Source organism: Neospora caninum, chromosome VIIb, assembly GCF_000208865.1.
Source record: "Neospora caninum Liverpool complete genome, chromosome VIIb".
Taxonomy (NCBI): domain Eukaryota; phylum Apicomplexa; class Conoidasida; order Eucoccidiorida; family Sarcocystidae; genus Neospora; species Neospora caninum.
In genome coordinates, this window is record NC_018394.1 from 2,246,356 (window position 1) to 2,270,533 (window position 24,178).

Here is a 24,178-nt window from a genome sequence, read left to right on the forward strand (position 1 = left end):
TCCGTCGCGAAATGGGTTGTGCTTTATTCTTGGACACACACGCACCCTGCGGCGCTTTGATTCAGTATGAAACTTCTATCCTACGGCGAGGGTCACCTGCTCGCCCGAGCGAAGCCACGAAGCTGAAAAGCCCCGCGCGTCGATCGCAGACAGATAAGATACCACCGGGAGGTCAAACAAACGACAGCATGAACACTCTCGAAAACTGCTGGCGACACCCGACTTCACCAGGCGCAACTGCAGCGGGACTGGGGCACAGCAAACATAAGGCGGTTTTGCGCACCAAAAGGTGGACATCGAGCACACGGGGATTGAGTCCGGGAAAAGCGGTTCAAACCAATATGCATTCGGTTCAAAGTCTAGAGGAGCCCCACCTACGCAGCGTCTCTACCCGCGTCTCAACTTCTTTGTGTGAGCAGGCGAACGCAACACACACGAGCGACTGTTGGTAACAATGCATGCACAGACCGAAGAACAATTATAGGCGTGCGAACGGACACTTCTACGTAAGCGAGGACATGCAAAAGATTACACGTGTTCTGTGGACCCAAACGGGACACCAACGAACACACGTTTATCTGGGAATCGAATACCAATTGCGCGACGCTGCCCTGTTCATGGAGCCACCGATACGCTAGCAAAATCTACATTTTAAGCCACCATTTACGGATACATGGACACGCATGCAGGCTGCAAACACGCACGCACAGGCGCATGCATGTCACGCCTTACAGCCGCGTCCCGCTGCAGCTGCTCTTGATCTCCGATGCCGGTGCCTGGGAGCTTTGCCAGTAAGCCTGGTTGTACCGGAACCAAGAGAGGAAACTGGGTTTCTAAGCCGAGTACCGCGACATGTTAACGAGCTGCCTGTACACTCCGTTTTTAAGCTTCATCAGCTCCTCGTGAGTTCCCACTTCCACCACGTGACTGCCGCGACCGTCTTCGTTACTAAGAACGACGATCTTATCTGAGGCGGAACGCAAAACAAACAGAACGGCAAAACTGAGGGAAACGAGTGCACTTTGCCGTATACACACATGCACGATTACACGATTGTATATATTTATATACGTGTACCATGTACATTGCCCCGGGCCTATGTCTATACAAACCACATTTAAACATACACATATATACACACATATATATCGATATTATATATATATATATATATCGATATTATATATATATATATATATCGATATTATATATATATATATATATATCGATATGATATATATATATATATATATCGATATGATATATATATATATATATATATATATATATCGATATGATATATATATATATATAGGTTGATTAGACACACAGGTATCCGACCAGGAAAGAACTACACCGGTGGTGTAGTGCCAGTGCACCTGCGTACTGTGTCTCCTGAGGAGAGCAAAGCGGGCGTGTGGAAAAGGTTAAAAACAGCCACGTCGACGCCCCCCCCCCCCCCCGCTCCCCCCATGTTCGGTTGACTGCGCTCGCTCCAACAGCGATTTCGAGCTTTCTAGGACACATAGAGGATTGCTCGCCTCGCGTATCCTTTCTCAAATGGCCTTACTTGCATTTCGAACTGTGGACAATCTGTGGGCGACAATGATGGTGCTGTGTTGATGGCCAGTCTCCATGAGTTCGTCAAGAGTCTTTTGCACCTGGCGCTCCGATTCGGGATCGAGCGCAGACGTTGCTTCATCCAAAATAAGAAGGCGAGGCTTTCGAACGAGCGCTCTGCATGCGCAAACGAGAGATGAACGCATGGACGCCACCTGGGCCACACGCGACTGCACGCGCACAGACGGTGGATTGACTATAACAGGGGTCACGCGTGTGTCTTCGTTTCGCAGAATGCGGCGCTTCTCACCGATACGTTTGTCAGTCATGCATTTGAGAAACGCGAAATGACACCACAACTTCCCAAGCTGGAGTGGCGACTCCTTCACTTTTCATGCGTAGTATAGACAGAGTGCCAAGTCTCTTCGCCCCTTCACGCCGCAAATACATCTACGACGGTGAGCACGCGGCACGAAGGACGAGATCGGAGCTGTCCAGACACCCCGCCCCCGTGCACCTGTTGGCTTTGCACTTCAGAAGCTTCTTGTCCTTGCGAACCCAGGTCAACGAGATCACTAGCGACAATCCCTAATGTCTCGGAGGGCAGCATAAACTTGTATAGCTATCTCTACGCGATGCAAGCGCAGCCCCTGTCACTCGGGGATGCCAAAACACCGCTGTCGCCTGCAACTAGCTTGGGGATGTGTCATAGACATGCCTCTCAAATGGACACGTGGCGCGCGTTTTCTCGGGGCGTTTTCAGTCTCTGAAACTCCTTCGGGTTCTTGCCTTCCACTTGGGAAGAAGAGGGTCTTTCTGTGCTGCAAGCGTGCACCAGCATTCCTTGCTCAGATATGCCTGTTCCCTAACAGTCGGACGCGCCTTCACAACTTACCGAGCAATCGCAATTCGCTGTTTCTGACCACCTGAAAGCTGGCTGCCGGAAGCCCCGACTTGGGTTTTGTAGCCCTGCGGGAAGGTGCGAATGAAGGCGTCTGCTTGTGCCTGCTTGGCCGCCTCGATGATGTCCGCCTGGGACACCGGAAGAAAGGCACACAAAAAAGCGAATCCAGGAATGCCGAATAGCCAAAAAGAGAAGACAAAGGGGAATGAGAAGGAGAAAGACATGAACGAACAGACGCGCCAAACGTAGAGGGGAGAGAGACACAGGAGAGTAGAGAACGCGCAAATCAGCTGAGGGGGGACAACGGCTCCACCCACGATTCGGGGGACACTGTGAGGCGGCCCGCGCGCGTCCGCATGCAAGGAAAGCCTCCAGACGTAGCTTTAAAACGCCTCCTCGCCACAGGACACACGCCGAAACAGTGCAAACAGAGCAGAGACCACCCGGCTGCTTGCGAATGAACGCCGAGTCGCGCCTGCCTCAAACAACCGCGGTGAAATTCGCACGGCGCGCGGGTCTATGACTCCCCAGAAACGCCCGCGCGGCAGTCGCGGCTTCGGCCAGAGTGCCTACGCAAAATTCCCAGCGTGGACAGCAGTCGCGATTTGCTTACCTCAGAGGCATCTGGGCACGAGAAGCGAATGTTGTCTTCAATGCTCATGTTGAACAGCACAGGTTCTTGGCCGACCAGTCCCAATTGCTCGCGCAGAGAACTGACGGCGAAACGGAAACACACATGGAGAGGGAAAACGCGCCAGAGAGAGTTAGCAAAAAACAGGACAAAGGCAGCAGGCGGAGGCGAAGACCCCGACACGCAGGAGAAGACAAGACGGACGGAAACAGGCACACGGTGTCAACGCGGGAAAGCGCTGGAACGCGGCCGGTGCACGGCAATGCACAGGGACCGCTTCGTTGGGTTTATTCTTTCGGTGTCTCCGCTTCTGTCGACCTTTTCTCGCTTCTTCCGTGTCTTCCCCTTCAGGCCGGAAAAAGGGGAGTGCCACGGACTCGGCCGGTCTCGTGTCCGTGTGAGATTCGTTGATGTTCCGGCAGTGGCGAGAGCCTTCGTTTCGCAAGCTGTCTAACGTCAACACCCTTCGCTTCTTTGCTCTCAGCACCTGTTTCACTTTTTTCGCAGGCCCCCCCCTTTCCTTGCGTGCCAGGTGTGCCGTCTCCCCTTTCCTTCTACACAAGGGCGAGATGAATCTCTGAACATCTCTCCGTGCATCAGTAGTGTCGCCGGTATCACGTTTTGCTTCTGTTACTTTCCCGACAGCACGGTTTCGAACCGCGTTCCGCAGCCGTTTGCCTCCTGGCGATCCCCCTCCGTTTCCGTATCCACAGAGTGGCCATGCGACACAAACTTCGACTGTATGTCCACCACTCGCTTTCTCTCCCCCTTTTCCGCGACGCCCACCTGACATTTGCATCCCGCAATTCTGTCCCATCAAACGTGATCGAGCCTCCGCCTTTCGTCTTCTTCTTGCCGTCCTTCACCGGCGATGCGTTCGCGGCAACGCTGCTTGGCAGGTCGTAGAACCTCTCCTGCACAACGAGGAAAAAGGCAAAAAGAAAGAGAAGACGCCGTCACCGCGTTGCGGCGTGACTGTTTGAACGCAGGCCCCGCGTTGTGTCTGCCAGAGAACGCGCCTCTCGCCCCTTTTCAGAAGGGCAAGAGGGCGAAGACGAAAACCCTCGCAGAAAAACGCGAATCTCCCGCAGTTGCATGTCGACGAAGAAAACAGGAAACTGTGTGTTGACAGGAGCAAGACTCAAAGGAACAGTCGGATGAACGCGAGAAACTGTCTCGGAAAACAGAACTTGTGACTCGCGTTTTCATAAAAAGAGACGGCCCCGGTCTCGGTTTCACGCGCGGAAATCTGCGGGCAGGCAACCTGCATTTTTGTTTCAAAGAAAAAGGCGAGAGCCTTGAAAGCGCGGCTCGTCTCTCAGACCATACAGCCCCGCGGCGCGTGAGAGACCCCAGCGCTGCTCCGGCAGGTATTTACCGTATCGACTGTTCCGCTCAAATCTCGAGATAGGAAGTTCGGGGTATCCCATAGTGTAGCCAGTGAGGGGGGGGGGGCGGCGCATGCAGAGGGCTAGCTGTGGAATGGGAAGCAACAAGTGCTCCACACGCGTCTTACAATTAGCTGAATCGCAGTGGACTTGCCACAACCCGAGGGCCCAACGAGAGCCACGGACTCCCCCGCCTTGATGGCGAAGGATAGATTCCTGTACACCTGAAAAACAACGCAAGACGACAAACGCCTGTCCCTAACAGATACGAAGATGACACCCGAGCTCTCTCCCTCAGAGCTAAAACTGACTCTTCCACATTTTACATCCCTATATATACATATATTTGTTGCCAATACATCGACACCAATATCTATATATGTATCTCTCTCTCTCTATATATATATATATATATATATATATCGATACATGTGCGGGATGGTACTTGGATACCCCGGGTGTCGGTGCTCATATGTGTTGCCCACGTATGCGTCCCCACGACTGGATGTACGCCCTTCCGCATGCTTGCGAGGGTCTGCTGATTCCGAAACTCTCGAAGAGCGTCATTGTGGTGCACACTTACCGGCACTGTCGGCCTCGACGGGTAACGAAACTGAACGTTTGTGAAATTGACATCCACGGCGGTCTTTTTCGCGTCGTTGTATCGCCTGCCTCCGGTGTCTCGCGTGTCGATCGCAGACGGCTGGAGAGAAGGGAAGCACATCAACTCTTCACAAGCCGTGCCCATAAGTGAGCAAACGCCGCTTTCACTGGACACAGAGAGAAAGGCAAATAACAATCCCTAGTCAGGCGTCCCCACAAACGAACCCGAACATACACGCAGACAGACACCTACCCGCCTCGTCCTCGCAACACAAACGTAAACATACGCATGCATATAACTTTATATATATATATATACATACATATGTATATGCATGCAGGTATGCATGATTGGAGCTTCTGGTGAAGGAGATGCGCTTGCGGGTGTTTCTCCCGCCTGCTGCGTGTGGTTTTGAGCTGAGCTTCGGCGCGTCCTTGCGTCGACATGAATCCAAGGGAGAACTAAGACGGGGTAGCAACGAGAACGCAAACACAAGAGACTTGCGCACCGCGAGGAGAGCCCACAAGAGACGAAAACACAGAGAAACAGTCTCCGGGGTCGAGCCTTCCAGCATCGCGTGAAAAGGGGACTGTCTCCAGTGTGTCTCAGGGCGAGGCGCAAGACATCTCTCACCCTGTCGATCAGAGCAAAGACGCGCTCCGCCGCCAACTGCGCCCGTGCAGCGTCGGTGGAGTACAAGACAGTTTGGCCAATCGACATCGAGGCAAACAAAATGCCGAACGTTGCTTGCATGATATCTGAAAAACAGCAGAGTTCACCAACGTGCTCCACCCGACAATGTATATATATATATATATATATATATATATATATATATTCCTTCAATCATGACGAGTCTCTATGTATCTATATGTATAAACATCCACCAAGATATATCAATTTATATATCAAGGTGTATACATCTAATCGCATATACATGAATGCTTATGTATACATGACCATATATATCTCCATTGAGCATACGTATCTACATACGTGTATGAGAAATAACCCATATATATATAAATATATACGGATAGATAGATACGTAGATAGATAGATGCATCGCTACATAGATAGACATTTGTTCCTTTTGTTTGTTGGCCGCGAACGAAACCGGTGGAGGTTTAGGGCCACGCGACGTGTCACAGGATTACGAGGGTGGTTTCGATAGGCCCGAAGACAGCATGTACAGTCTCGGCGCGGTTGCAAGACGCGCTTCGTTTCTCTCTGCGTGCTAGACAGAATTTGTGTGGACACCTGCCAGAGATAAAAGACCGTACCTTGTGCGTCTGCTCCCTCCTTTATCAGCTCGCCGCCGTACCACATGGACAGGGCATTGAAGGCAAATTGCACACCCTGGCAAGGTCGCAAAGATGGCAGACATACATTTCAATTTCGCCCGGTTTTGCCCCCGTTTGTCTTCGTCCCTTTGCGCTTCCTCCCCCATACAGAGCATTATGGACGTTAAACACCTCCACACGTGTCCTGACCAGTCGCCGTCGTGCGGGTCGGACTGTGATATATCTACACGGCTCCCAAAAGGCGTCGATACGCACGCCTCAGCGATGGCTGATGCACGGCAACTACGTACTCTTCGACGGTGCGGCACAGACCCAAAAGCGTGTGGCAACACAGGAACTGTTGGAGTGTCTGAGCACGTGTGCAGGCGACGCGGGACGCGACTGCCTTGCAATGGAGCAGTTCCTGAATCGCCGTGAAAAAATGCGGTAACGCACCTGGCTGAAACCCCAGAAGAAGCCGACAGAAGCTGCGTTCCTCGCCTGAGACGCCGGATCCAGGTGGAGGCACTTTTTGTATAGGTCGACAAAGTACTGGACAGACACACGACAGCAGAGGGCGACACGGAGACGTGGAGCAATCAGGTGAGGCGCGCGCCCAGGGAGAAAACGCGACGACCCGCACTTCCTTTGGCGCAAGCAGCATTCCTGGAAACGCGTGCATGCAGAACGCTTTCCACCTAGACGAGGAATCAGAGAAAAAACGTTGGAACTGCGGCGAAGCGGCCGACCCCGTTGGCTCGTGCCGACTCGACCAGCATCTCGAATACGAATTTACCTAGGCAAGGCCATCTCGCCTTTTGAGTGATGCGCATGCTGAATGTGTATATACATAAATATGTGTGAACTGAGTGTAGGCGTCTTTGCATGAGGCCTGATAGACACGCAGGTGTCCACATGCACAATAGGTTTGACTTGTCAGCTACAGGGAAGATGCCGGAAAACGGGACGTCTACTGACAGCTGCTCCAGCTAGCTTGTCCACATTGCTCTCTCCGTTCGCTAAGGATGACCACCTACTTCGTACACGGTTCTCTATGCATTTGCCTCCGCACGTATCACCCTACTCATCTATCTCACAAGATTCCAGCTCTTCACCTACCGAACAGACCTTAAATCAAAACCCCAAACTTTCTCTCTCTCATTACAGCTGTCCCTCCTCTCTCAACACCGATCGATAGGACTAGGTAGATTGACAGATCGATAGATGCACGAGCCCTGAGCCCGAAGGGTTAGATGCCCCACCCATGATGCTTATAGGCCACGGCCGTTCCGTATTGAGGATCGATTTCAGTCTCCCCCCCCCCCCCCCCTTCCCCTGCAGCTGCACATCAGGGAAGCACCGATAGCGTTCTGGGTTCGACAGGACAATCCCACCGTCTGTTCCGCTAGTGCCACAAACCAAGTTCCGGCCACCAATCTCGGAAACGCTGCAAATCGTGACGTAACAGAATCGTCACGAAACACACCAATCGAAAGGACACGAACCTGTTCGAGACCGAAGGCGGACACCACACGGATGCCACCGACCGCCTCGATGAGAACTTGTTCTGGGCACTGGAAACTTTGTTTGTCTTTTTGCGACTTGTCTTCCTTCGAGACGTGACCTGCGGAAAAGCACAAGACCGGGCGACGCACACACGTGTTTGCAAATGCCGACAGGCGCCTGAGGAGCCGTGAAAATGCGAAATAGGCCGCCGCCCTGCGTACCGAACTGTATAGGTTGCTGTTTAAACGCAACGGTGAAGGTCGCTGTAGGTGAATGCGAAGTCTAGAGCGAATAGCTCCTGGCCACATCGCCATGTCATCGGGGGCGAAGACCCGACAGAAAACGTGCAAACCGTGTACACGTCTCTCGGCCTCGGAACGGCCATCCGCAAGCGAGAGAAAAACGCGAGAAACGCGCAGCAGACACAACTCGTGGAGCGATGCGAGAGAAAAAAAAACACGGCAGACGGTCACACCCTTTTTCGCCCGTCTCCGCCCCACACTCCGTCTTTCCCGGAAGAAACTGAGAACCGCAGGGACACCTCTGGAATCGTTTTCGAGCCTGGCGGCTTCTGTGCATCGGGTAGTTTCGGAATTCGATCTTTCCCAACAGAGGCCGAGATCAAGGGGCGCTACCGACGGGCGCATATTCTTTCTGTGGTGCAGCCAGCCATCTTATCCTTGGAAGACTCCCGATCTCTCGCGAAGTGGGTACGCTTTTGAAAGGCGAGGAAAAGCCTACCATGCGTGTGCATAATTCGCTCTTCCATAATGTGAGCCGGGATAAGAACGACGAGGCTCGCAACCATGACCGACGCAAGTTTCCAGTCACCCACAAAAGAGATTGTGCAACCTGACGGCGAGGCACACACACACGCACGCGCATCCACACTCGGAAATCAACAAAATGCTAGATCCCCCGTCGTCAAACAACATGAAAAAAGTCTCACATCCATGTATATATGTAAACATATAAATATATGCTTATATAGGCGTATCAGGATGTCACATATGCAATTGTCGGCCAGTAAGACATACCTAAATACATATATGTGCATATGCGATCCTGTGTGCCGATGGATGTCTGTGCTAGGCGATGGAGATCGCCTGCGTAACTGCACCGGAGCGCGCGATTCGTCAGCATGCAAGGCCGAGAAGAAAAAGGCAGGGTGAGGTTTGAGATCTTACTTCGACAGAGACCCACGAGGCTCTTAGAGGAGAAAACAGCGAGGTGCCAGGAAGTCAGGAGAGAGCAAACAACTGTCGCCTACCGGCCGTAATCGCAGCAATCATTGCGACCAGTGCCATGGGGTTCCCGCAGCTTCCACTCTTCACTAGCAGCACGTCTGACGACAAGATCGACATGAGAGAACCTGACAGAGAGGAGACACACACACCAGATGCTCCTCTTTGAAGACCCTGAGCAAAAAGCGACGAGTGAAACCTGCTCGGAGCGTCACCTCCATGCGCTGTCGTTGTCGCATGCACTTCGCTGGCAAACGGCAAAAAGCCACCTCCGGGTGTCCACGTGGGCCACATTGCTCCTATGCATGTCAATAGGCATGACGATTTCCACCTCGACACATGTGCCTATATGTATTGAGATACGTATCTATATGGGCACCAGCACCCCATATGAATACATGGAGATACCTGAGTATACCTATGCATATTCATCGAATGTGCGTATATATATATATATATATATATATATATATATGTAAATGCATACATTGATATGTGTAATACGCATAGATAAACATATGAAACCTCGTAGAAGACGATACGCTTTGGCGTCTGACGCAACGGCTTGGACTCCACGGTGGAGTTGTTTCTGTCTCGGAAAATACTGCATGCGGCCCTGACTCCTTGCGTCGCCCTGACCCGCTCCACCTTTCTGCCTGGTTGGATTTTTCTCACCGACGCTGTTTCGAGTGTCGTCGAAGAAGGCGACATCCTGGTGAATGGTTTGCACGAAGGCTTTCTCGCGGAGGTCGGAAGTGACCTTCGACCCCATGTACTCGATGCCGGAGAACTTCATCCACTCCACCAAAAGGCTCGCGACAGCGAGGCCAACGAAACAGAGACTCCACTTGTTCGCCTGGATCGAGTCGCACACATCTCAGAGGAAACGCACATCCTCTTTGCATGCGACTCTCCTAGCTCCCTCAAGACCGAACCTAGAGACACTCACGAACACTCTGCCTTTCCCGCGGCCTCTGCTCGTCTCGTTGCCTTCCTGTCTCCTTGCGTCTCTCAGAAGGGCGCTACACGCATTCGTTTATGGCCTCTGAAAAAGGGATGCGACGAGGTCTCCGCCTCGACACCGTGTCGACGAAAATGATTGCCAAACAGACTTCTCGCGTTGACAACACCGAGCCTCGCGAGCTTGTCCAGGAACATGTCATCGCCTACACTGAGCCTCTCGTCGTTCTTCGTTCGGTCTTCTGTACCCCCCCTCAATTCCCCCATGGACGCCCCACCGAAGACGGGGCGACGTACATCAGCACCTTCGGCTCCGCGCTCTTTATCTAACGCCACACATAGGGTTTCAATATTGATATCCGTCTCAGTATCCATCGCGATGCCACAGCGAGAGAAATGACAACCACTCAGACGAGCGAGGCCGCGTAAGAACGCCTTGCGGCGGCACCCTCCGTGGATCGACACAGGGCCGGCGGCATGCGCACGGTGTGCAGAAAAGCATGCGCTGGCTCTCGCCCACGCTCAAATATACATAGAAGTATATATATAAGTACATATATATATATATATGCGTATGACGGGTCGCTCTGTACGAGAAGTGCCTGAGTTCCACGCACCTCGCTGGACACCTCGTCAGGATCCAGGCGGAAGAAGACCGCGACGAAACGGGAGAACACGACCGAGTAGGCGGGGAAGACTATTCTGGAAAAAGCAAACACGTTTTGAGACTCTGCGTGTCAACGCGCGAAACGCGGCAGCAAAACGCAACCGAAGTACACACGGAGCCCGAGAGCGGACGCCGCCGCAGCAACCAACAGCAAAGCGACAAACAAAAAACTCTCACGGCCTGCATGCCAAAGCGACCAAGCAAAAAGACTGGGAATCACTATCACCGGTAGGCAGTACTGCTATCAATAGATGTCTGCCTACTTGCAGATATCTGTCTGTATGTATGTATATATATATATATATATATATGCATATCGATATAAAGAACGTGTATATAGGTAGATGTGCATGTATGTATATTTACATGTGAATCAACACAACTATTGCCATGCACGTGAAGAAGTTGCCTGTTGTCGAGAAGTGAGGGCCATGCCTCGCGTGAACGGGGGTGCAGCAGATGCATGCACGACGGCTCTTGTCAAGACGCATGCGATACAAGGCGCCAACGCAAGGTTTCTCCATCAACAACGAGAACCCCATTCCAGTATGAACAACTGCGCACATGTGCAAGCGTACACCCATATATATATATATATATATATATATATATCCAGTGGTAGACATATAAATATATATATGAAAGCAAAAGAAATCTCGGCCTTACGGGGTTTCTTTCCGGGAACCAAACCCCGTTTCCCACGTACCCGGACGCAGCGGCGGCGATAAGCGTGACAATGTAGACAGGCCAGTAGCGGAAGGCGAGGCCAAACATGCGCATTTTGTTGACAGGTGGAGGCGCCTGGGGGTCTCTAGGAGTGACTTTTTTCTTCGGAAAGCAGAGGCAGCGTCGTGTTGCCTCCGTCACATCTGGTGCAGAGATTCACAAAAAGGCATCATTCAGACTCTCGATCTGTTGCTTTCGCTCTGCAGCATCACGGCAATCTGCCTGCATATGCCACAACATGGCACTGCTGAACTCGTGATGGTCATGTTCACACACACAGACGGCACCTGGGCCAGCAGCGCAAGTCCACGAGGCGTATAGGCAGAACAACGGTCGGAGAGAAACAGAGCGGCTGCCTTGACAGCGAAACTTTCCGTCTCTGCGCCGCGCAGCTTCCAATAAGGCAGCGTTGATGCGCGACGCCGACCGCGGAGTGGAATGAAGAAGGCAAACAAAGACGCAGGACAATTTGTGGCTGTGCACCTACAAACCCCCAACTTCCCGAGACACAGACCACGCGGTGAGGAAACGAGGCGATAGCGCTACGAGGAAGAGACAGATAGGACAGCTGGAAAGCGCATTGTACACCTACAAAACGCGGGTCGCGTTCGGCAATATTTCCTACAGAGGAACAGAGACACGGCGAGTACGCGAGAGGCAGGCACGAAAACAGAGTGCGCACCCCCCCGCAGAACCTAAGGGTCTCCGTCTTCAGCGTTGGAACCGCTTACGGCCAGGAAGGCAGGACGCGGCATATAGCACCGATTTCAGTGTGTGTCGCTGGAAGAACCTCATTCTCACCTGCGTTGAGAAGATGCTCAGAAATTTTGGAGATCGACGACAGCGCGGAGTCCCGCCGGCTTGCCATCTGGTACGTGAGGCGAGGATAGCAACAAGGCATGCACAGAAGGCAATATGCATGCAGATCTGGGGAGTGGCCGTGGCTGGGACCCGGCGAAAGGGGAGATGGAAACAAAACGAGTTTCGGTCAAGGGATTGTTCTCTTTTCTGCAGCCTTCTCTGCCCCGTTTCCTCCCGTTCGAAACCCTCAATACGCATCACTAGAGAAACGCAAACGCGGCAATTGGTATACGAAGAAGAACTCCAACACCAGGCACATGCAGATTTCAATGCATCTGCGCACTGGCACCTTCCCTAAAGAAAAGGAACGTCAACACGTCAATGCACATACAGACATATCCACATATATATATATATATATATATGGGTAGATATCAAAAAAGAGGCCTCTAAATGTACATGTATATTGATGTGTAGCTATGTGTGGAGGGCAAATCAGGAATTGATTCGCTTTTCTCCTACCTGAGAGGAGGGGTATTTTTCCATGCTTTGGCAAACGGGGGCGGTGGCGGCATCTGCGCCAGCGTCGACGAGAGCCTCCGCAGTCGTTTCCTGTTCTTTCTCGTCCTCGTCTCCGTGCATGCCGGCCAGCTGCGATTGAACTAAGCTGAAGTAGAGACCATTCTGGGGAAGAGCACAAAGACAAACATCAGGTCAAGCACATCACAGAGCGTACCGGCTCCAGAAGCAGAAAAGAGAACGCGTGCGGAGAAAAAAACGATCGACCCGACCAAGGGCTCGGAGACAAAGCTGAACGGGCGCTGACCACGCCCCGCAGACGCCCTATCCAACTCCGCACGGGACGTCAGATGGAGACGCCTGCGAAGGACGAAAAACTCTTCGCGGGCGCCTTCCGAGTTACGAATCGACCGCCACCGTATCGGCACGCACCTCCCCAACGCGCCACAACCCCCCCTGGCTAGAAAGAAAGGCGAGAGGGAAAAAAAAGGTAACACCCACGCACCTACAGAGAGTGGGAGTGCCCAGAAAGGAGACAAGAAGCGTGTGAAACGACTCCTGGTCGAAAGGCGCTCTCCATGAGTGCGTCAGCGTGGCGACACGCGCGTTGCCACCAAGACTCATCCACAGACATGCTAAGCGCATGGACGACGCATGACAGAGACGCGCCTCGCGATTATTCGAAACAGACAACTCCCGAGATGAGAAATCAACGGCGCAAAGAGACGCATCCGACAAAGAGACTGGTCATCCAAAACCCAACAGGCATCTCCGCCCCCCCCCCCCCCCGATCGAGATGAGTCTTGACCAAAGGACACAGAACGGGAGAAAAAAGAAACCTGGCGTCGGTGCGCTCACCTCGTCCTTCATCAGTTCTGCGTGGGAGCCTTGCTGGATGACGGAGGATCCGCCCGCCTCGTCTGTTTGACCGAGAACAACAATCAAATCTGCTCTTTGAATCGTGCTCAGCCGATGTGCAATGATAATCGTGGTCACGCCTGTCGATTCGATGAGAGCGTCCAAGGCAGCCTGCGAACGAGAAGAAAAACGGAAGTCGAAAGCGCGTAACGCGCAGAAACATCCTCAGAAAATCTCTCTCAAACACGATCATGTATCCAGTACCGTTCTGTGGGTCCACCACGCGTTCAACCGCTGTCATCTTCCGCCTTTTCCATCCTTCCAACAATCTCCAGCCTGTCTCTGGCGACAGCGCCTTGGCGTGCTTCCTTCCCTTCTGCTGCAAGGGGTCTGCGCACGGTTCAGGGTCCCCCAGCGCGCCTCTGCTCTCCCTGTATCTTTTGGTTCTTCTGTTGCACTTGCACTGACGCATTCCGTCTCGATGCTTGCGATCAAGCGCCAGCTGCTTCCCCCCCCCCCCCCCCCCCTGCCCGCCAGCAGAGCCGCCTCCCCTCCCCTCTTCTTTCCCTTCACATCCCCGCGGTGTTCAATACCACCCCCTTTTGTTTTGTCTCGACTGCGGCGCCTCCACTGAGCGTTTCTGTCTACGCAATGTTTTGCTTCGCCTTGAGACTCTCCTGTGTGGTCTCCCTGCTTTCTTTCTCCGTTTTTCGCGTTTGAGGGAGAAACCGTTTCTCGTCGTTGGAGACGCACCTGCACGACGCGCTCGGAGGCGTTGTCGAGAGCAGACGTTGCCTCGTCGAAAATCAAAATAGAGGGCCGCCGCACCTGGAAGAACGAACAGGGGAACACACACGGTACACACACGCCAACCAACCACGAGAGATGAATTAGGCGAAGCGAAACACAGCGCGTGTTGGGCCCGCACTCAGCTTCGCTGGTTCGCCTTCTCTGGTGTTCGCGGCAGCTCCTCCCACGCACAGGCAAAATCCACAGCTCTGCCGGGTTCTGCCAAGGCCCCCACCCCTTTTCTTTTTCTGTCGCATTTTTCTCGCCACGCGTCCCCACCTAACGCCGCGCAGCGTTATCGCCGTCCCCGAGGCGTGAGAGACCACTGAACGAATCCCCCCCTCTCGAGCCACTCCACCGTTTTGTCTCGTGTTCTCTGTCCCCCCGTGTTCCCTTCTTTTTTTCGCTCTCGTTTGTTTCCCCTTCGCGTTTTATTCTTACCAGAGCACGTGCAATAGCGACGCGCTGCTTCTGGCCGCCAGAGAGCTGGGACCCCATCGCTCCGCAGTGGGTTTGGTATTTCTCGGCGAAGTCGCCGACGAAACCTGCCGCATTCGCCTTCTGCGCCGCCGCTTCAATGTCTGCAAGCGTCACGGGGCGCTTGGACCCGAGCGCGATGTTCTCTTCGATCTGTACAGCATTTCAGGGACCCGCAAGCAGGCCTGATTGCTCAAGCAAGCAACGCGTGAAGCCCGAAAACGACAGCGAGAGAGGCGAGAGGACAGGATGGAGCGGAAGGCTCGGAGCGGCCCGAAACGCCCCCGCCTGCGCCGGACGCGAGAGAACACTCGAGGGGGAATACGCGAGGCGAAGCTCCGCGGCGAACCCTGGACCACCCTGGGACAGACACGAGGTGTAAGTCTTCCGACCGCAGCGAGAGTGACGCGAAGCGACAGGAAAAGAAAGGAAACTCGGAGGCGAAAGGAGAGGACGACGAGAGAGCAGAACGCTGGTGGCACCGCCGACCACAGCTTGCGTTGACGGTGCAGAGGACGAAAACGGAGAGCAAGAAAGAAGACAGACGCCAGAGGAATTGAGGCGACGACGAAAACCGAGAGAGACTGACCCGGCAAAAAACAGAGCCAGACGGCGTCGCCTCCTTACCGCCGAGGCAGCAGTCTTTGCCACTGGACCCCAACTTCAAAAAAACAGACAACGGGGAGAAACATGACCGCCGTGTTTGAACGCACCGTTGCCGAGAAAAGCTTCGGCTCTTGGCTAACGACTCCAAGGCCTTCGCGGAGTGACGCCACATTGATGTCGTTCAGCAAGCTGCAGAAAAAGTGAGAAACAGACGGGAAGCCGTGGCTCTTCGCGGTGCTGCGTAAATGCTACAGACGCGATGCGGGGGGCCCAGAAAAAAGCCTGTCAGCTTAGTCTCCGGTTCGCTCTAAACGGTGTCGGCATATATATATATATACATATATATATATATATATATATATATGAATAGATACAGGGATACCTCTCTGAATAGAGGGATGACGAGATTGATATGGACATGCATTCATATGCATACACATGTATATATATCTACATATGTGCATGGTATGTATCTGTATATGCCGACGCCACCGTGCCTGGCGTGTTTCTCAGAATTCCTCCCTTCACGCCGTGCGGTAATCCACACAAATTCAGAAAGAGATACACACTTAATGCCAATATACATCCACCTATGTAGGTAAATAAGCATGCAAAAGTATGTATAAATATACATAAACCGTAACTTCGCAGCCTCACTCGTTTGCGCAGAGATCGTTACAGACAGGTACAGGCAGATCGAGAAAAGGTTTCTGTCCATTTGCATGGGCAAATGTGACAGTAGAGACTCTCGAGCTCGCGGCGTGACAGCGACGAACCGAGTCCCGGCGCATGTGCGTCGACCTCTAGACCAACGTTACTATTTCCTGGATGGGAGTTCTTACGTGTTGCCAATTTTTACAGTTCCTGAGGACGGCTCATACTGTCTCTGAAGCAGCTGGACAATCGTCGATTTCCCGCATCCTGAAGCAAAAGATGCACAGACGGGGGAGACACATGCTCATATTTTGAAGCCTTCTGAGGCACGCCAAACGCCACTCAACCTCTAGACAAGAGACCTGCACACACCCCATGTTCGGCGCGGGCGGCTCCCGTAAGTCGCTGCTTCCCACGGGACTGTTAAAGAGAGCTAAACGTATCCTCTCGTGACTCTTGCTTGGACGCAGCATGAACGCGGCCGCGGAGAAAGGAGAAACACGACACCGGACCTCCGAAGGTGGACGTTGAGCAACGTTTTTTCGAATCTGTGAGCGCGTGGAAAACGCCTACCGGAGCCGCCAACCAGGGCGACAGTTTTGCCACCTGGAATGCGCAGATTCAAGTTTTTCAGGATCGTCTTTTCCGGTCGAGATGGATAGGCAAACGTGATGTCTTCGTAGACGATGTCGCCGGTCATGTTCACGTCCTTCTGTACCGCAGTGGAAACACGAATCGCCCGAGGGGCGTCCGACCATGCATGCGAACCCTTCAGACAGGACGCAGCGGCTCTTCACCAGCCAACACAGATTTCTGCTTGGCCTTTAACCGCATGCAGACCTGCGCCGACACCGGACTGCTGCTCAAAAAGATCCTTGCCTCACTTCCCGTCCCAGGACTCCCGCGTCTCGCCCAGGAACTCTCCCCATCGATATAGACACTCAAGCATGTATATACATATATAAGTGTATGTAAATAGACGTGTGCGCTCTTATGATGTATGGGCCGTATAAATGCAAATAAAAAGCCAAGATGCTGAAGGCTGCGGCGGTATCTCTTGTGCGCAAACACCGGGGTTCTAGGAAGTTCCGGTCCCTTCTTAAGAGGGCCCTTGCAGGCGAAGCAGAGACCGTTCAAGGTCGCCTGCCGCGCAAGAGCATCTCCACAGCTGCTTTCTCTGTGCGTATTTCAGGCAAGGCGAGCCTCAACGGAGCTTCTCCCGAGATCCGAAAACATCAAGTACACTACAAAAAGGGACGGAAAATGAAACGAAACTGAAAATAAACAACGAAACCGGAAGCAGGTGACGGACAGGGCAGAAAAAATAGACTGAAACAGAGTTTGGCCGAAGCCAAAGTGAGACATCATGCATCCCCTAGTCGCAGCAGATCGTCTTTCGCAGAAGAACAGACGACTGTCTACAACTTACAAGCCCACTCTCGTCCAGCGGGTCTAGCTGCGATCGTCGGCTGATGACTTCCAGCAGATCCGATGCAGCCTCGACGGCCTGGCAATGAGAAAAAAGAAGAAAGACACAACTGCGTCGATTTCCGAGGGTGTCGGGAATCCCGGAAACGCAGAGAGTCGCACGCGGCTCAGGTGTCTCTACATGGTGACACGTACGCAAGCCCGCAAATATACATATATCTACTAGACGCGCATTTTCGTTTATAGATTTTTTCATGCATAGTATATATATATATATATATATATAATATAATATATATAGGTATTTGCGAGCAGTTGGACAATTGATGCCTACAAATACGTGTGTATATCTATGTATGAGGCGGATATGACAGTGTATGTTCGTTTCGGTTGGAGCTTCACTTCATGTAATCAAACCGGTGTGTGTCCTCGACGTCCTTCCTAGTCCTAGTTCTTTCGCTGCAGGCAAGAAGGTTCTTCTCCTCTCCCCCCCGGGGGTGTAGGTTCGAAGCTTTCAGCTATTTTCAAAAGACGCACTTTAAGGTAGTCGCCAAAAACGGGGATGATTTGTCCGAGGGAGAACGCGCTGACCATGACGCAGATGAGCACGACGATGGCATCGCCTCCTTGGAAGTCCATATCGGCGGGGACCACCAGAGACGCCCCCGGTGGCAGCACTGAACAAGGAGAGAGAAGACAGAGACGAAAAGTTAAAGGTGCTGAGAGAACATAAGAGGTGAGGGAGTCGCTGAAGATGGCGAAACGGAAAAGACGTGCTCAGCAGAGCCTGCCAGCACGAAGTAAAGACGACGCAGGTGTAGCCCATGTAGCTGGCGAGGCCTTTACGCGAGAGCAGGAAAGAATCTGCGCCCGTCGCGAGGCAGGGAGAGGGAAATGCAGAACAAGGAAACGCGACACGCACCGGACATACACTGGTGTAAGGGCCTTGTCCACACGCGACAGGCCGCGGAGGCTAAACCGGATAGAGCGAAGCGAAAAGGCATCGCGGAGATCGGATGTCTAAGCGACGAGAGGCCTCCGTAATGAACAAAAACAGATTCCAACCGCGAAGAGAAGACGATGCGAATGCTGTAAGAGCGAGGCGGAAGCGGAGCGCCGGGGGAACGGGGCACAGAAGCGATTTGGAAGGAAACTGAAAGGCCGGTAGGGCCTCAGAGACACCGCGTCGGCATGGCAGGTACATGAGGTGACGACGTCCAGAAACGAATCGAGAGAAAGGCCTTACATGCGTTTGCTTCCTGCACGTGACGAAGTCCGTCCGAGATGACTTGCCCAGCGTACCAAAAGCCGACCGCGTACATGAGGAAGACGCAGCCCATCATGGTTCCGAGAGCTGGGAAAAAGACAGAAGACGGGCACGATGAGGACACCAACTCACAAGCCTCTACCGCCTCTGTACATGCACCGGGCGAAGCCACCGACGGCATGAGAAGCTCCAGCTGCATTGCGTCCAAACTTTACACTGGAGACGTTTTAATGTTAACTTACTACAGACCATGGGAGCGAAATTCATCAATATGTATCTCCGTTCATTCACGCACGCAGCGGGAAACCGGGGACACTGTGGAGGTTGACGCGAGCACGGATTTTGAACGAAGGCGCGCGCGGCTCATGGCGAGGCTAAGACACGCGCATGCACTTGACAAAGAGCATAAAAACAAGCACGAAAAAAGAAACGAGAAGACCGCGAGAACGCTCGCTGTGAGCAGCCGCGAGGCCCGCAGGCGGCTGGAGAAACTCAGAACGTCCGCCGACAGCACGGTGCAGTCCCTGTCAGTTTCACCGAAGCAAACAAAGCCGCGGAAAGCACGCGCGCCGGTTTCTTGAAAAGGAAGAGACGGAGAGTCGAGCGGGTGTGAACGGATTTGACAAACGCAGCGGGAGGCGGCAAAAAGACACAGCAAACCTTAAGGTGACTGGTAACGCAAGCTCGTCTCTCGCGGTTGCGAGTCGCCACACAAACTTTCTCTCCAGTGCGCGGCAGGTGACGGAAGGTGAACAAAAGGGCCGCCGATGCCAAACTAGAACGCTGCGGGTGTTGACTACGCATAGTGCGGCTTTATCGGAAAGGAAAGCTCACAAATCGATGGCCTACACCTCAAGTCAGAATCGACCGCAATGGCTAGAGTACCAAGCGTGGCTGGGTGGTTTTTCGAGTTTGCGGTTTGTTCTCGGAAAGTCCCCCTTTGCCCGACAACGAAACCGAGCCTTTGGAGACTCGAGCCAGGCTTACCAGAACCGGTCAGAGCGCCTCCTTTAATCGCCGCCTTCTCTGCCTTCTTTAAGCTCGCTTTGTAAGCGTTGGCCATCCGTTCTTCTCCCCCGAGAGAAATGACCGTTCGGATATTCCCCAGCGCTTCCTCGGCGATGCCTCCCGCCTCCCGGTAGGCATTGAGGACTACGTGCAGCAGGAAAAGGAAAGGAATTCGAAACGGGGTGACGCACCGCCAAGAAAGCGTCTAGAAGGCGGCTCCACGCCACTGCCGTCAGGCTGTGTGTCGCAGACCCGTTCTCTTCAAAGTCGAAAAGACAAACCAGAGGATCTGAGAAACGCATGCACGTGAAAGACACCTCCGAGGCAGCCCCACGCAGATAGGTCGAGACACAACGTGCTCGTGATCGACAGGAAGAGCCGCCTGTTCGGGGGCTGGAAAGCAGACAAGAGATTGACACAGGGCTGGTGAGACACGCGCAGGCAGCTGCGTTGTCAGAACTCGACGCCGTCGACAACCCAGAAGTCAGTGGTTGAGAAACGTAAATGGAGGTAAGGTGCGGAGCGTAGGAAAGCTCTTGCCTGTCCATGCGTACTTTCCCAGACAAACAATAGAGATACAGGTGTAGTGAAGGCCGAGAGTCCACTTACACCCACGCAACCTGTCTTCCACGTGGATGACAAATCTGTTGGGTTTTGAGAGTACAAACCTTTCCTCCGACCGCATGGGATTTGGGCATCGTGTAATCTATCAAAAAGACATATTCCGGCGACTGGCGAATGTGGGGCCCTGGCGGCGCTGGGGCGGCTCCATGCCCCAGAGAGAGGCCGTTGCGTCGCACTCAAAAACAGACGCTTCTCTCTTCCTGCGTCACGTGTCTCGACCTGTCGCCGCTTGCGGCCAGATCGAACCCCACAAGTCTCTCTACGCTGTTCAGAAGTGGCGACACAAACACACGACGTCTCACACACATCCCCCGAGGATGCACCGCCTGATTCAGAGTCAAGCGTGTAAAAGCGGTTCGGTTCGAAAAGACTTGAAAAGGCAGAAATCATCGTACCCGCGCTTTGGCTGTAGCGGAGGGACCACGCGAGAAAGGCGGCGCCTCCAACAACGCAAGGGAGCGTTGCAGTGACGATGAGGGTCATTTTCCAGCTTCGCCAAAACGCGACGATGAAAGAGCCGACGCAAGTTGCGAAGAACTGGACCGCCTGAGAGCGAAGGTGGACGCATGAAGAGAAAACTGAAAGGCACGTATCTGCAGTTGTAAAAAAAACGGCGTGAAATATCGCCACTTTTTCGCATCTCGTGGAGTTGCTCTGAATAAGGGGAGCGGGCGGGGACTGGGTCTGCTGCCTGCTGTCTCCGTTTCCCTGCAAGATTTTGAGCGGCTTCACTTCGCCTCGGCCCTTCGTTCTCCACTTCTCGTTTCCCTGCTGCGTTGCTGTCAAAGCGACGAGCGACCCCTAGATTTCTCGCTCTCTGGGACCGTTCGAGAAAGGCAACTTACAGTGGCGCACTTGATTCCGACCGCCACGCGAATGATGGCCGTGTTCGAATCGATGCGGCTCGAGAGTGAGCTTGTGTCGTTCACGTCGAACCAACCGAGCTCCTGCAAACAGAAGGTCGCGAGTTCGTTCCTCATGCCGCAGGCGCAACGCCAACCACGCGACACGGACAGAGACAGGGCGTCCGAAAGACAGAGGGGGAACGAGCGAAAGAAAGAGGGAGAGGGACAGGAGGGTGAGGAAGAGAAGGACAGAATGAGAGGACGAGAGAAACGGAGAAGAGCAAGACTGGAGAAAGAGAGAGAGTCACGGGAGGAGGACGTACGGCAGACAGTTCCGAAACAGCGTATGGTGTCAGCCCTGAACACAAACAAGTCTTCCACTAACGATGGCGCGTGTCTCGCTGCTAGCTTTCCGGATTACCTGCCGCATCACCGAGGAAAAAAGCTCGAGTTTGAACTTTCCCGCCTGACGGTCGCACAAGTACTCGAAGGCTCCAGCTGCAGTCCACCCGAGAAACAACTCAGCCACCTGGTGGGAAAAACGCACATCCACACGCATAACAGCACACTCATGACCATCAAAAAAGGTTTGCAGTGACACTTTTCTCGCCTGCTACTCATTGCTGTTGCCCTAAACACCTCATCCAAAGGCTCGGTTTTTATGGCTGATACTCACAGCAGACTGGCAGGCTCTTTCCTACATATATATATATATATGTATACATGTGTAGAAATAAATATCTTTATATATATATATATACCTCGCATGGTCTGGGCTTCACATGTGAAAAGGTGGAGACGCAGATGCACAGGCAGACGCGAATGGAGAGAAACAGGAATCGATTGGTGTATGAAGTCTGCCACAGTGCGCACCAGTAGATCAAGGGTTCAGCAGCCACTGCGGCGTGAAAGTCGTATCCTACATCGGTACATAGTTCTTTAAACTGTCTGTACGTGCGGAAACGGTAGATGTGCCTATGGATGTGGATGTACATACGGCGAAGGTTACATTTGCCTGTGAGTCTTTTGCAGCGCGCCCACAAGGGAGCGACGCAAAAGACGGGGGATGATTGTGTAGAACACCACACGAAATTGCCGGCCTGCCGCAAAAAGGCAAACGCCAAAGGAGCAAAGAGTAGAAGGCTTACGGCGAGGATGCCCAGCAGCTTCACGTAAGGCCCCACGTCGGCGGACGTATTGAGTGCAGTCATGATGTCTCCAAAAATCGAAATGAATCCTGGCTGACGAACGGAAACAACAGCAAAGGAAGACGACAGGAATATATGGAGCCTCGCCTCTGCAGGTGCCTAAAACGTTTGGAAAGGACATGGTCTGAATCAGGCTACGACTATTTCACTGTAAGGGAGAGATCGACAAACATGTGTTTCGCTCATCTGCGAAGTCGGCACTTCCGGCTAGTGCCTCTGGCTTACCATCAATGATCCTGCGCCGAGGGCAAAGACGACGCCCACCACCAGAACGCCGATCTCGCATCCAGAGACGAAACTGCAAGACAGAACAAAGTGGAAAGAATCGAAAATCGATAGTTGGAATGAGCACAAACGAAGGGAAAAAGGCCTCAGAAGGAAATGCGAGAAAAAAAGGCGAGAAAGGACGCAGAGGAACACCACGACAAAGCGAGAGGGTCAGAGGGACAACGCGCAAAACGCCGCGGTCAGGGGGCGAAGCAAACTTACTGGAAAGGTGCCGTCAGAGAACGTTTCTTCTTCGCCGTCATCGTTGCCTGCACAACAGACGGGGAGACCACATCGAGATGGGAGCGCGTAAAAGGTGGGCACGAGAAAAGCTGGGCAATCGCGAGGGACTCCTTATAGAAAGCTCCGCGCTCTCCGCATTAAGAACACGTGAGACAAAACAGAGGAGCCGAAGCAAGGCCCCTCGTGGAACGGACCGTCTTGGTGGCCGAGGGATTAGCGAAAGCAAAGAAGGCGAGACGGGAAGCGACGAGAAAGTGGGGCGTGGCACAGAGAACATGGGAAGGCATGAGACGGAACGGAAGAGCAGTCCCAGACAACGGAGGGAAGGACTGCGGCGAAGCGCTTTTTTACGCATCTGATTCTCAGCTAGATTTCAGGCGCGCCTCAGGGGCAGTGTGGAGGGGAAAAGCGACTGGACCAGAAACGTGGCGTCAATCAAAGCGCCCAGTATACTGAATCGATCCACACGCCACTGACCACGAAGAAAAGATGAGGCAGAACATCCGGGCGTAAGAGGGTCCGAGCAGGCAGATTGTGTTTGGGTGAAGTGTACCTGGGAAGGAGAGGGATCTACAGCGGCGTCCTTTCCATCTGCAGCGAGAACGCCGCCGCTTCCACCGCGGGAAGCTTCTGCTGAGCCGACCATGGTTTCTGTTTCAGGACCCGGTGATGAAGAACAGATTTCTTTGCAGTCGGGCATGAACACCGCCGCAGAACGGGCGCGATAGACACCGGTGCAAACCGGGCGACTACCCCTCACGCCACAAATGAAAATGCCTGAGCGGAAGAATCCTTTGTCGAAGAACGCACGGCGATACGCCTTTGAAAAAGACGATTCGAGGCGACAAAACCAAGCGCTTTTACGTTGGCTAGTCTCTCGAGAGGCAGCTGCTGGCTCGTGCCTAACGTAGACCGGACTCCGAAGCCTGGGCCTCCGGAAAAAAGTGACCTCCTCAAGTGCGAGCCCCGCCCCCCTCCAGCGCAAGGAATTACGCTGGTTCAAAAAGGGGGGAGAAAATCGGTGGTTCGCACCCTTTTGGTTTTGCTTGCATAAGGAGAGAAAAAGGAGAGGCGTACCGTTCCGGGACAACCGCGCGGAGACTGCTGGTTT

General features: G+C 53.2%; 1 protein-coding gene across 1 annotated transcript; it reads right to left on the bottom strand.

Annotated features, from left to right (window-relative positions):
* Positions 1-833: 833 nt before the first annotated feature.
* On the bottom strand, positions 834-23,713 carry NCLIV_026720 (ATP-binding cassette, sub-family B (MDR/TAP),member 4, related; the record flags this gene model as incomplete). Its single annotated transcript, XM_003882866.1, has 35 exons — positions 834-967; positions 1,571-1,737; positions 2,456-2,592; positions 3,078-3,177; positions 3,882-4,009; positions 4,612-4,707; positions 5,067-5,186; positions 5,721-5,845; positions 6,371-6,446; positions 6,827-6,922; positions 7,876-7,994; positions 8,618-8,728; positions 9,147-9,248; positions 9,796-9,976; positions 10,698-10,782; positions 11,454-11,616; positions 12,275-12,341; positions 12,797-12,958; positions 13,652-13,822; positions 14,405-14,479; positions 14,882-15,070; positions 15,631-15,712; positions 16,366-16,444; positions 16,751-16,889; positions 17,607-17,684; positions 18,143-18,282; positions 18,852-18,959; positions 19,860-20,024; positions 20,900-21,050; positions 21,350-21,451; positions 21,771-21,878; positions 22,498-22,590; positions 22,783-22,855; positions 23,047-23,093; positions 23,621-23,713. The coding sequence occupies 35 exons, from the start codon at positions 23,711-23,713 to the stop codon at positions 834-836; spliced, it is 4,062 nt and encodes a 1,353-aa protein (XP_003882915.1).
* Between the last annotated feature and the right edge of the window lie 465 nt (positions 23,714-24,178).